This window comes from Bombyx mori, chromosome 5, assembly GCF_030269925.1.
Source record: "Bombyx mori chromosome 5, ASM3026992v2".
In the NCBI taxonomy this organism is placed as follows: domain Eukaryota; kingdom Metazoa; phylum Arthropoda; class Insecta; order Lepidoptera; family Bombycidae; genus Bombyx; species Bombyx mori.
Window position 1 is genome coordinate 16,673,499 of NC_085111.1, and position 13,933 is coordinate 16,687,431.

The 13,933-nt window shown below is 43.2% G+C and overlaps 1 protein-coding gene across 1 annotated transcript in view; it reads right to left on the reverse strand.

Moving 5' to 3' along the window:
* Positions 1-6,930: 6,930 nt before the first annotated feature.
* The window catches only part of LOC101746236 (atrial natriuretic peptide-converting enzyme), a 66,038-nt gene continuing 59,035 nt past the window's right edge, over positions 6,931-13,933 (reverse strand). The window contains exons 11-15 of the mRNA XM_062668495.1: positions 11,846-12,026; positions 11,408-11,561; positions 9,932-10,055; positions 9,182-9,330; positions 6,931-7,979 (exon numbers count right to left, since the gene is read on the reverse strand). Coding sequence (XP_062524479.1) covers positions 7,779-7,979; positions 9,182-9,330; positions 9,932-10,055; positions 11,408-11,561; positions 11,846-12,026 — 809 coding nt within the window. The 3' untranslated portion in view covers positions 6,931-7,778. The remainder of the gene's footprint in view (positions 7,980-9,181; positions 9,331-9,931; positions 10,056-11,407; positions 11,562-11,845; positions 12,027-13,933) is intronic.

Sequence of the window (13,933 nt, forward strand, 5' to 3'; positions counted from 1 at the left end):
AAGTCGACAACCATTCTTTCATTTATTTCACTAAGTACACAATATAGGTATTTTACATAGATAAATATAGGTATATTTTTTCATAAAACATTGAGCATATCTCCACTATAACTTTGCGTTAAAAAATTTAGGTCTAGATTTTACTCTCGTGAAATTAAATTTCCAACATTAAACTGAGTTTTTTTTTTTGTTGTACCTAGATCAAAAATTCACACCTACATCTATGAACTACACAATAACCTTAGTCTCTATTAAAGCTATTCCGCTAATTTCATAATTTTTATTGAAAACAAACGTATTCTACGAGAATCCTTCAGTTAGACTAAATACGAAAACTAAAACTTAAACTTAACAATAACTTAAAGTTGTCACGGTTTTTTGAGGTGAAACTTCTTTAGGCGCCTTGAGAGTAAAATTGAACTCATGACAGATTCGTTACAGCTAGAGAGGAAAGATACAATTTAGGAAGAGCGAGAGTGAGAAAATAGACAAAGCGTCTCACGAGCCACTCGACCGTGGAGGAAAGGAAAGGACAAAGCGAGCTAGGTCGTTTCTCTTATACACAGCATTCCTATTACAAGAGAAATTTGATTTAAGGATGAAATATAAAGAACACCACAATACTACAAAACCGCAAAAGAAGTTTCACTTTTTTCACGCGCACCATTTATTTTTGCTAATGAACGAAGCAATAGGTCTATTCAGAAAGTCTGTGGCTATTAATATAATCGAAATATCAATTTAATTTTGTGTTTTGCTGCCGGCTCCCTCAAAACTCCTTACATAAATCACGAAGGCCATGCCGGTCAGATGCGTTAAAAAAGTAAAAAGAATAATTTCGCACTGAACCGATTTTCGCAAACACCTGAATGTTCTGCATTTACTTATTGTCACTAAAAAAGAGACGGAAAAGTAGGAATCTTTCGAAATGCAATGTTCATTCTTACAAAAATATTAAATTTAGGTTAAAATGTTTTAGTTAAAAAAGTTTGCTCCGCAGTTATTATTTAGAGATGAGACTGTGGTATATGATTTATAAATATCTCACGATGTTTTTTTTAAGCACACTTATCAATTTGTATTACAATATTTAGATATTTTATGCAAAATGAAAATTCACCTTATTGAACTACCACAACTCGTATTTAGAGATCACATTACAATTAGAAATCAGAAAACATTAGAAATCACTAACTTGTACACACATCGATACGAACAACGAAGCATACATTAAAAAAAATGTAAATAAATACATTGTAAAGTCATTTTAACGTTTTTAATTTTACTAGTTAATAAATATAACGTGCCTTAATTTTTTGTCTCTTTCCATTGACTTTCATTTGTCATATGCAAGAAGAAGACAACGAATACTACTATGTATTTATATTTTGGCATTAACAACCGTAGAAAATATTTTTAAACAGTCAACAAGATTATTGTCTTAGTTTACTTTGAATTATTGTCTTATGAAGAATTATTGTATTTTTTGTAAAAAATTCTATCCTAAGCACTTGTAAAGGAATATTATCGCTTTTTTTTTAATAACTACGAAAGCACTTTTATCTAATACTACATACATCAAACATCAAATTAATATTTACCTACTAAACACAACTACGATCTAACGCTTAGAGAACACAACGCCATTCCGATAGAGGCACCCGTCACGCGCGGACGTGCTCATCGACCACTCGATCGCCCGGCCTTTGTTCGCCCGGCTTTTGTTAGCCCGGCCATTGTTTGCGCGGCCTGTGTTCGTGGTACATCTGCCGACTAAGTGCTCTTCCTGGAAGTTTTTATTTGTTTTGTTTCCTTTTGTTATTTCTGTGTTCGTGGTATATCTGCCGACAAACTGTCTTCCTGGAAGTGTTTAATTGTTTTGCTTCTTTTTGTTATTTCCGTTTTGTTGTGATTTTTCTTTGTCCTGCAGTAATCGTGCCGCATCGCCACCTGTGTTCAATAGAACCGCTCAGGTCCGAGAAGTTGGGGCCTCGCCGCAAGGCGAGTGTTTTCTAAGACCCAGGGTAGCCCCACCTGGGCACGTAGACATCATGGACGCTGTATTTGCGGAATTTCTCCGGCTTCGCTACCCAAAGCTCACTTCCGAGTTTCAGGCCTTCAAGGCCGATCACACTGCGAGCCCTCTCGTGGACTCCACCGAGCTCGCTGCTCCTGCGTCGCCTGTACCTGCGTGCAAAGCTTCTGCATCGAGCACCGCAGCCTCCGTCGTGCCTGCCGTTCCCGCGTCGCCTATACTGGCGAGTAAAACTGCTGCGTCGTCCGCCGTGGTCACCGTTCCAGCAGCGCGATCATCCGCGGCCTCCGTCGCGCCGTCCAAAACACCTACTCGTAGGTCACCTGCGCCCGCCTCCTCGTCCTCCGACTCTGACTCGGAGTTGGAGGTCGACCTCGCTCCCGCCTCATCGACGGATGCATTCACCCTGGTGCAAAAGGGTAAGAAGCGTGCCGCGGAGTCTCGAGCTCCCGCGACCGCTAAAATTAGCAAAGCCGCGAACGCGTCGCGCCCCCGCCCTCAGACTCCCGTTGCGCCTCCAGCCCGTGCCACTCCGTCGCCGCGTCAGGTGGCACAAAATAAAGCCCAGACCCCTCCCCCGGTAATCCTTCAAGAGAAGGCAGCTTGGGAACGAGTTTCCCTGGCCCTTAAGGCCAAAAATATCAATTTTACGAATGCCCGTAACCTCGCGAACGGCATTCAAATTAAGGTTCGAACATCCGACGACCATAGGGCCCTCTCTTCTTACCTCCGTAAGGAGCGTATAAGTTTCCACACATATACGCTCCAGGAGGAGCGCGAACTCCGTGCCGTTATACGTGGCATCCCTAAAGAGTTGGATGCCGAGCTCGTCAAGGCCGACCTTCTCGAACAAGGCCTACCGGTTAACTCCGTACACCGCATGCACACAGGCCGCGGAAGGGAGCCATATAATATGGTTCTCGTCGCCCTCCAGCCTACCCCCGAGGGTAAGCAAATATTCAACATCCGAACGGTCTGTAGCCTTTCCGGAATCGCAGTCGAAACCCCACACAAGAAAGGCACACCTAGCCAGTGCCATAACTGCCAATTATACGGGCATTCTTCCCGTAACTGTCACGCGCGCCCCCGATGCGTCAAGTGCTTAGGCGATCACGCCACGGCCCTATGCACTCGCGATCAAAAAACCGCGACAGAACCGCCTAGCTGCGTCCTGTGTCGAACACAGGGTCACCCCGCAAATTACCGCGGATGCCCCCGAGCCCCGAAAATAAATCGCCGCGTCGCCCGCCAAAACCGCCTCCGAGCTTCCGGCCCAGACATCAAAGCCTCGGCACCCTCTGTGTCGCAGGCTAAGCCAGCGTTCGTTCCGGCGCCGGTGCCCAGTGTCTCGGCCTGGGCGAAACCGCTGCCGTACATGAACACGGCTACAACTCCCTCCTCCGCGATTCGTCCCGCCCCCGCGACTCGTCCCTCTCCCGCGACTTGCCCTCCGACCGCGTCCGACAATCTCGCTTTAGCGATCGACTTCTTTCAGTCGATCAACTTTGAGCGCGTTAACGCTTTGGGCGACGCCATTCGCTCTGCCTCCACTGCACAACACTTTATCGCCGTTGTGCAAGAATACGCCGACGTATACGCGTCATTAAATACGTACGTCCTCCCCTCACTCCGCCGGTAATCAATGGCGTATATAAGTAGAATAAAGCCCCTATCCGTAACGATAGGATTTTTTAACGCTTACGGTCTCGCAAATCAGCGTGATCAGGTTTCTGACTTTTTGCGTGACCATCAAATTGATATCTTTTTAGTGCAGGAGACCCTACTTAAGCCCGCGCGCCGTGACCCTAAAATCGCGAACTATAACATGGTCAGGAACGACAGGCTCTCTGCTCGTGGTGGTGGTACCGTCATTTACTATAGAAGAGCCCTGCATTGCGTCCCACTCGATCCTCCCGCGCTCGCTAATATCGAAGCATCAGTGTGCCGAATCTCACTGACGGGACACGCGCCGATCGTTATCGCGTCCGTTTATCTTCCACCGGATAAGATCGTTCTAAGCAGTGATATCGAGGCGCTGCTCGGCATGGGGAGCTCTGTCATTCTGGCGGGCGACCTAAATTGTAAACACATTAGGTGGAACTCACACACCACAACCCCGAATGGCAGGCGGCTTGACGCGTTAGTCGATAATCTCGCCTTCGATATCGTCGCTCCGCTAATCCCGACTCACTACCCGCTAAATATCGCGCATCGCCCGGATATACTCGACATAGCGTTATTAAAAAACGTAACTCTGCGCTTACACTCGATCGAAGTAGTTTCAGAGTTAGATTCAGACCACCGTCCCGTCGTTATGAAGCTCGGTCGCGCTCCCGATTCCGTTCCCGTCACGAGGACTGTGGTGGATTGGCACACGCTGGGCATCAGCCTGGCTGAATCTGATCCACCATCGCTACCGTTTAGCCCGGACTCTACCCCGTCTCCCCAGGATACCGCTGAAGCCATAGACATCTTAACGTCACACATCACCTCGACATTAGATAGGTCATCGAAACAAGTTGTAGCGGAGGACTTCCTTCACCGCTTCAAATTGTCCGACGATATTAGGGAACTCCTTAGAGCTAAGAACGCCTCGATACGCGCCTACGACAGGTATCCTACCGCGGAAAATCGTATTCGAATGCGTGCCCTACAACGCGACGTAAAGTCTCGCATCGCCGAAGTCCGAGATGCCAGATGGTCTGATTTCTTAGAAGGACTCGCGCCCTCCCAAAGGTCTTACTACCGCTTAGCTCGTACTCTCAAATCGGATACGGTAGTAACTATGCCCCCCCTCGTAGGCCCCTCAGGCCGACTCACGGCGTTCGATGATGACGAAAAAGCAGAGCTGCTGGCCGATACATTGCAAACCCAGTGCACGCCCAGCACTCAATCCGTGGACCCTGTGCATGTAGAATTAGTAGACAGTGAGGTAGAACGCAGAGCCTCCTTGCCACCCTCTGATGTGTTACCACCCGTCACCCCGATGGAAGTTAAAGACTTGATCAAAGACCTACGTCCTCGCAAGGCTCCCGGTTCCGACGGTATATCCAACCGCGTTATTAAACTTCTACCCGTCCAACTCATCGTGATGTTGGCATCTATTTTCAATGCCGCTATGGCGAACTGTATCTTTCCCGCGGTGTGGAAAGAAGCGGACGTTATCGGCATACATAAACCCGGTAAACCAAAAAATCATCCGACGAGCTACCGCCCGATTAGCCTCCTCATGTCTCTAGGCAAACTGTATGAGCGTCTGCTCTACAAACGCCTCAGAGACTTCGTCTCATCCAAGGGCATTCTCATCGATGAACAATTCGGATTCCGTACAAATCACTCATGCGTTCAACAGGTGCACCGCCTCACGGAGCACATTCTTGTGGGGCTTAATCGACCAAAACCGTTATACACGGGAGCTCTCTTCTTCGACGTCGCAAAAGCGTTCGACAAAGTCTGGCACAACGGTTTGATTTTCAAACTATTCAACATGGGTGTGCCGGATAGTCTCGTGCTCATCATACGGGACTTCTTGTCGAACCGCTCTTTTCGATATCGAGTCGAGGGAACCCGCTCCTCCCCACGACCTCTCACAGCTGGAGTCCCGCAAGGCTCTGTCCTCTCACCCCTCCTATTTAGCTTATTCGTTAACGATATTCCCCGGTCGCCGCCGACCCATTTAGCTTTATTCGCCGACGACACGACTGTTTACTATTCCAGTAGAAACAAGTCCCTAATCGCGAAGAAGCTTCAGAGCGCAGCCCTAGCCCTAGGACAGTGGTTCCGAAAATGGCGCATAGACATCAACCCAGCGAAAAGTACTGCGGTGCTCTTTCAGAGGGGAAGCTCCACACGGATTTCCTCCCGTATTAGGAGGAGGAATCTCACACCCCCGATTACTCTCTTTAGTCAATCCATACCCTGGGCCAGGAAGGTCAAGTACCTGGGCGTTACCCTGGATGCATCGATGACATTCCGCCCGCATATAAAATCAGTCCGTGACCGTGCCGCGTTTATTCTCGGTAGACTCTACCCCATGATTTGTAAGCGGAGTAAAATGTCCCTTCGGAACAAGGTGACACTTTACAAAACTTGCATAAGGCCCGTCATGACTTACGCGAGTGTGGTGTTCGCTCACGCGGCCCGCACGCACATAGACACCCTTCAATCTCTACAATCCCGCTTTTGCAGGTTAGCCGTCAGAGCTCCGTGGTTCGTGAGGAACGTTGACCTACACGACGACCTGGGCCTCGAATCTATACAGAAATACATGAAGTCAGCGTCGGAACGGTACTTCGATAAGGCTATGCGTCATGATAATCGCCTTATCGTAGCCGCCGCTGACTACTCCCCGAATCCTGATCATGCAGGAGCCAGTCACCGTCGACGCCCTAGACACGTCCTTACGGATCCATCAGATCCAATAACCTTCGCACTAGACGCCTTCAGCTCTAGGAGCAGGCTTAGGGACCTCGGTAACCGTACTCGTCGAACTCGACAAAGAGTTCGCCGTGCAACCTAACCCATGAATCAGCTCGCTGAGTTTCTCGCCGGATCTTCTCAGCGGGTCGCGATTCCGATCCGGTAGTAGATTCATTCGCGAAGCAGCTGCTCTTGAGCTGTTAGGTCTCCTTCGGAGGCGCTCGGGTAGCTGTTAGCAAATCCCACCCCTCCTGGCTGAGCCTTTGCTCGCCCACCTGTCCTGGTGAAACTGGAAAGGCCTCCGGGCCACCAGTAATCCTTCAATCATAAAAAAAAAAAAAAAAAAAAAAAAAAAAGAACACAACGAAAAGCAACAGGTCGTGTAAACATCTAAAAATTGTCTAAAGCTTTCCCAACCCTACTTCAGTTAGTCTAAGGCATAGAGTTAAAATTGTCTAAAGCTTTCCCAACCCTACTTCAGTTAGTCTAAGGCATAGAGTTACTATGGTACTTATTAACTCCATGGTCTAAGGTCTTCTATTCAAAGTACATGTAATTTTAATTATGTTTCTTTTTTCTTCTAAATAATTTATTTTCAGTTTTTTTTTTTCTCAATAAACTACATATTTTTATATATTGGAACTTTGATATTTTTATTCGTCAATGATTTTGTATCACAGTGTTTTACGATCTTATAGTTGTGTGATATGTTATGAATAATATGTGAATTTGTGATTCTTTTTATTTATTTATTATAAATATGTATGAACTAAATACCTACATTTATTTACGGCTATCTCTAAGTTTTAATTGATAAAATAATTATTGTCGATATTAGTTCGATTTATTGTCTCGATTACATTATAACTACTTTTATTATTGTCATAATTAACGTTGCGAGTCTTCTAAATGTATATATATGTGTAAATTCAAGATCTTCATCATAGTACCAAATATATGTAAGGGATCAACACCTTGATATAATGACGTTTCCCTCCATTTTGGAATTTCGCACAGATTATATATAAATTTGTCAAAAAAAAAATCTTGTAAATAATCTATACGTCTTCAGACTTGGCATTGTCGTCGTTATAAAGACTAATATGTTTCTGTATCCACGGTTATCATTACTTTTATTATTGTCATAATTAACCTTTTGAGTCTTCTAAGTGTCTATATACATATATATATATAAATTCAAGATCTTGATCGTAGTATCAAATATAAGGGATCAACACCGTAATTTAGTGACGTTTCCCTCCATTTTGGAATTTCGCACAGATTATATATAAATTTGTCAAAAAAAAAAAGTCTTGTATATAATCTAAACGTCTTCAGACTTGGCGTTGTCGTCGTTATAAAGACTAATATGTTTCTGTATCCACGGTATATATTTGGAGACGTACGCGTAGACTCCCGGGAGGCGGGGGTGCGCGCATTTGATGCCCCAAGACACGATGCCGCCGACGTACCAGCGCGAGGAGTCGTCGGGATCCTTACAGAGCAGCGGCCCGCCGGAATCGCCCTGTGATGATTATAAAAACATTAATTTTTTAATACGTTTTTATTAGCTTCAGACGTATGTATGTAAGGGAATCTTTGAACATGATTTTGACCCTCTTCAAAACGTCGGATTAACTTGAAATTTGGTATACTTATTAAGAATCGATGATAATACAATATTAAGAAAATGCACCCCACACTTTTTTTAAATATAAAATCATTTTTTCTTACACTATTTTTAATTCAAATTTATTAAAATTTATTTTCTATTTTGTTAGTTTTTTTTAAACTATTATTTGTTAGTATAGATGGATTAGTCGAACTTAATAATAATATCTGCTTCGAAGTAATAAAAGGTACTGATTTGAAGGGGCAGTCGTTATAAAAAAAAAAAACACTTCATAGCTCAAGGGTTGCGTTTATCATATTACGTTATCTGTGGGTCAACTCTTAATAGCAGGTTAGTTGTGAGTTGGAAGGACTGTCTCAGTGGCGTAACTGCAGAGTGGCAGGGCCGATAAAATCTATGGGCGCAATGTCAAATGTCAAAATCTCCGATGAGGTCACTAGACCGGTGCCTACCTAGCCGTGAGCCTAAGTAGAATTTTTAACAAAATTTAGTAAAATTTATTAAAAAATAAATTATTGGATAAATGCAGACAATATTAGAAAAAATCGAGTTAACACTGCAGTGATTTATTAAAAAAAGGAAGGAAGTCCTTTTTTCGATTAGAACGAAGTTGATTTATAGTTAAATTTTTTTAGTTAAAATTTTTTTTAGTTTTTTAGTTTTTTTAGTTAAAAAATTTTTATTAGTTAACTCTAACTAAAAAGATATAGTTATCTTTTTAGTTAGAGTTAACTAATAAAATTTATGAAAAAGTTGATATTGCAGATAAACTTCTGGAATAATAGTTAAACAATTATTTCATTAAATTATTATTTCTTATAAATATATAAACTACATATATCCATTCAAAATTGACGCCAAGCTGAAACGATGGATAAAAGTTTCGAATCCCCAAGATGACGGGAAGGTCCTCTAAAATTACCGAAAAAAGGTGTCGGTTTTTTATTGTGACGCTTGATTCAGTCTAGATCTTCAGCCCGCAAGCAGAACGCACGATAAAGAATTCTGCCCAAATAAAATAATATAACGTGACTATTTTCATTGTGGCCCCATCGAATGAAATTGCAGGCCTCAGATGGTATGGCAGTTTTTACCTGACAAGCATCTTTTCCTCCCTCCGGGTACCCGGCGCAGATCATCCCCTCGGTGACGTTGAGGTCCCGATGCTCCAGCCACTGGTTGCAGAGGTCGCGATGCAGCACGGGCACTTCCACTTCATTCACTGCCGGCTCGTATTCAGACACTGCAATAGAATCCAATTAAGTGCCAAAAAGTTTTGCCTTTTTACTAACAAATCCATTGGAAAGTTTTGAGAAAATCGTTTGAGATGATTGCCTTTTATCGTACAGCTCAATACTGGAGCAGAAGTCATCTATATTATTTATAATGTCTTTCTAGTTATTGTTCTGGCTACGTACTATATAAGTCTGAAATCTTCCATGGCATTTTCCGATCGTTCTGACAACACATTCTATAGTCGAGGTATGAAAATTTTTCTAGGCAATGAACCGCTGCTTGGATATGCCGCCATAGCCGCCTTGGCTATAGTCTACCACCGGATCGGAAACGCGATCCACTGAGAATATCCGGCGAGAAACTCAGTGGGCTGTGTTTATGGGTTAATTTACTCGAACGATGACCGGTCTGCGAAACGCTGCTTTTGCTAGAGCTATTATAGTATTAGGAATGTCACCAGGTTAGAGTAAGTAAGCTCACCTACTAGTTCTGTGAATCTACCAATGGAACTGTTACGGCAAATTTGAATAAAAACATCTTCATCAAATCATTACATTTTCAACACAATTGACCGGAATAATACCGACTGAATTAAAAGTTCCACTCACTGTCCTTATCGTCTCGTTTCCCCCACCCGATGACGGTGCAGAGCGTGCCGGCGGGCAGCGGCCGGTCGGCGGGCGGCAGGCACACCGGCGACAGCTGCTCGTGGTAGCGCACCCTCACCGCCAACTGAACCGTGTGAACCATTGCCACATACAATCAACATAATTAAGTAGTATAGGTCGTTGTGGCCTAAAGGATAAGACGTCCGGTGTAGTCGTGTTGAGCGATGCACCGGTGTTCGAATCCCGCAGGCGGGATATGAATAAAAGTTAAATATGTAATAACAGATCGTTTAAATTTAATGTTAGGATAATATGCATTGCAAGTTTATGAAAACAGCCTTAGAGCACCATTTGATGTCGTCGTGGCCTAAAGGATAAGACATCCAGTGCATTCATACGTAGCGATGTACTGGTGTTCGAAACCCGCAGGCGAGTACCAATTTTTCCAATGAAATACGTACTTAACAAATGTTCACGATTGACTTCCGCGGTGAAGGAATAACATCGTGTAATAAAAATGATAAATTATAATTTGCGTAATTACTTCTTGTGAGTCCGCGCGGGTAGGACCACCACCCTGCCTATTTCTGCCGTGAAGCAGTAGGTAATGCGTTTCGGTTTGAAGGGTGGGGTAGCCGTTGTAACTATACTTGAGACCTTAGAACTTATATCTCAAGGTGAGTGGCGCATTTACGTCGTAGATGTCTATGAGCTCCAGTAACCACTTAACACCAGGTGGGCTGTGAGCTCGTTGACCCATCTAGCAACAAAAAAAAAGGTCCTACCACGAGTAAATTATAATTTTGCGGGTTTGGTGTTTATTACACAATGTTATTCCTTCACCGTGGAAGTCAATCGTGAACATTTGTTAAGTACGTACGTATTTAATTAGAAAAAATTGGTATCCGCCTGCGAGATTCAAACACCGGTGCATCGCTAGATATTAATGCATCGGACGTCTTATCCTTTAGGTCACGACGACTTCAGCAGTGATTGATAGTCGAGGTAAGCCGTTGAGTTCGTCTATTCGATACAACAAGACATGATAAGTCCTAGTTACGCAAGTGCCGGAAGGAAGAGTGATAAAGCCGTATTGCCTTTGTAATTGAGACCTTGACGTGAGTGGCATTCAGGCTAACCTAGATATATATATATATATCTTATAGATATATATATACATATCTTCAGCCATGAGCTCCTTTGCTGGCCTAAGTGGCTAAGCTATTATGCCAGTACGAGTAATGCCATCTATCGTCAAATAGCAAAACCGGACATCGCAACTACGAGGGCATAACTTTGGACAACAATATATTTTTGTTTCGTTTTGTTTAGCTGGGTGGACGAGCTCATAGACCACATGGTGTTAAGTGGTTACCGAAACCCACAGACATCTACAACGTAAATGCCGCCATATGAGTTCTAAGGTCTCAGTTTTAACAGTACACCTCATCTCGACTCAAGTAAGCCAAGTCTCACCTGGAATAAAGCGATGTCGTTATCATGAGCGACACCAACGTTGTACTGCGGGTGTGGCACCACCCGACGCACCTTCACCTTCTGACCGTAGTAGGCATGAGAGCGTCGTCTAGTTATACCCAGCTGGATGGTCCATCCATTCACGTCTGAGTGACTGGAATATTAAAATATGTAAATATCACGATCGAATTCGTTATGTTACAGTCATATAAATATTCAAAAACATTTAGAAATAATTCTTTTTTTAGTTGTACGAAGATAGATAAGCAGACAATCCAACTGACCGGTTGAGTTAAATGCCCTTGATTAAATTGATTAAGCCTCATTTGAAGAAGAACAACTCAATACTCAAGAAAATCCAAAAAAATATTTTCAGTGATAGTTTTGTAATGGTCTAGTGTCCATTTTTGTACAGCTTACCCTATTATCAATACTTACTTGCCAACGCAATGAGAGGCAGTAAGTATCCACTGATCAGCAATGAGTACACCGGCGCAGTAGAACACCTCCTCCGGCCCTCCCAGAATCGCGGCCAGAAAGGGCCAGTCTCCAGGAGATGCTTCTACTCCTCCAACGATGCGCTTTGTTCCACCTCCGACCGTACGACGCTTGCCACATTCTGTTGATCAAAATAAAAGCAACATAATATTATTTTTACGCCGGTAAGAGTAACGCCATCTATCACCGAATTGTCGAACAAATATCGAAGGATCTAGTAGCACCTAGAACGTTAGAGAAGTGCAACGCCATCTATTGTCAAATAGCGAAAACACATTACTAGACTGTTATGGAATATTCACGACGAATCTAGGGATTTGGTTTCGACTGTAAAAGCGTTGCAGAGATGGCACGCAGTTCGTCAGTAAACGGAACTACTCGAAGCGAAACAGCGAACGGATCACCTGAAGCGAAGCGGAGGAATCGAAGTGAGAATTTTAAAGTGATTGTGAAGTGTTTTAAGTGTTCTAAGTGCTAATACAGTGTTGACTTGTAATTCTGTAGAATTGTTATTTATCCCGAGCCCCAGCGCGTAACATTGTTTTTCTGATTTCGCCCAGTAATCGATAAATATAACTATACGGTTGTCTTGGATTAAGAATAAAACTATGTATACATGGACCAGTAAAACCGAATGTTTTTCTTTAAGATTATAACCACATTCGGGAATCAAATCCGGAGCCCACGATACAATGATCAGTTTAACTAAACACTCCACCAAGATAATTAAAGAGATATGTTTTTTATTTTGTCGTTTATTCGCCACACCACAATTATAAATATTTGTATATATCAAAGGACAAAGTGAATTCAGAGTTCGCGCAATCCGTGACGCGCAATTCGAAACATAGACATGGCTAAAACTATTTTTTTTTACTTTTTCTACTTATCTATCATTACATTTCTGATTCTGATTCAATGTGTTGGTCGTTCGTGACCACGAAAACTGTAAAGTTTTGGAAAAGTCCGGTCCTATCTTTGCGACTAGGACACGGCGCTGCTCCTTCCAAGTGGGGCAGAAAGCGAGCGTATGCTCCGCCGTGTCCAGGTCGTGTCGACAATGGTGGCGCCTCGTCGTCGGCTCAGCTCCTTTCCGGTGCAGGTACTTCCGCAGGTACGTCCGTAGACCCCACGTGCCTGCAGCTCACTTTTGTAGAGACGCGCCACACCCAGAGCACGAAGCTTGCTGCCACACCGATAAACTAGGCATCAAGGCATCGCATATGCGAAACCGGAACCATTCAGCCTCGGCCTCCACATCGAAAGGGTGTGGCCTCCAATAGGAGCTCCTTCTTCAGGAGCTTCAATGCCCACCTAGGAAATGACCGGGACGCACGCACTATTTATTTGGGATATTATTGGTTACTGGCTCAAGTTGTTTTATATACCGTCAGAAAGTTACCTTTCCCCCACGAAATTATGCGCTGCAATAGAAAGTAAAGTAAAGATGTAGGTGTTATGTATTTTCACAAGACGTAAGCGTCGAAAGGGTAAATTTTACGAAAAGCTCAAATGTCACCGAAATTCTAATAAAGAGCTACCAAAAGTTACATAAACAATAAATAAAACTCACTGAAAAAATGTTTTTTTTTGCTCAACTTTTCTTTAATCTAACAATACTTTTTGTCTGAGCAGTAGAAAGGTTACTCTCTCCGTGAGAAGCCAACAAGAATTACCGCGGCACGAGAGCAAATAAAAAAATTAATCTGCGTCTCGAAGTAATCTCCTTTTGAAATTAAATTTTAATTAGTACGCCTCTCAGTGAAGCCCCGAAACATAAATACGACATGTACCTATAGATTTAGTAGAAAAGAAGATTTAAAAAATTCTTAAAAGTTGAAGTATCTTTTGATTGGGGTTGTCTCGGACACTTTTCTTTTTGACGTAACTACACAAAGAAAAATAGGTTTCAAATTCAAATTCAAAATCATTTATTTCAACTTAGATGTCAGTATAACACACTTGTTGAATGTCAAAATATAAATAACAACGTTAACTCTACCACCGGTTCCAAAAAAAGCCACAGTC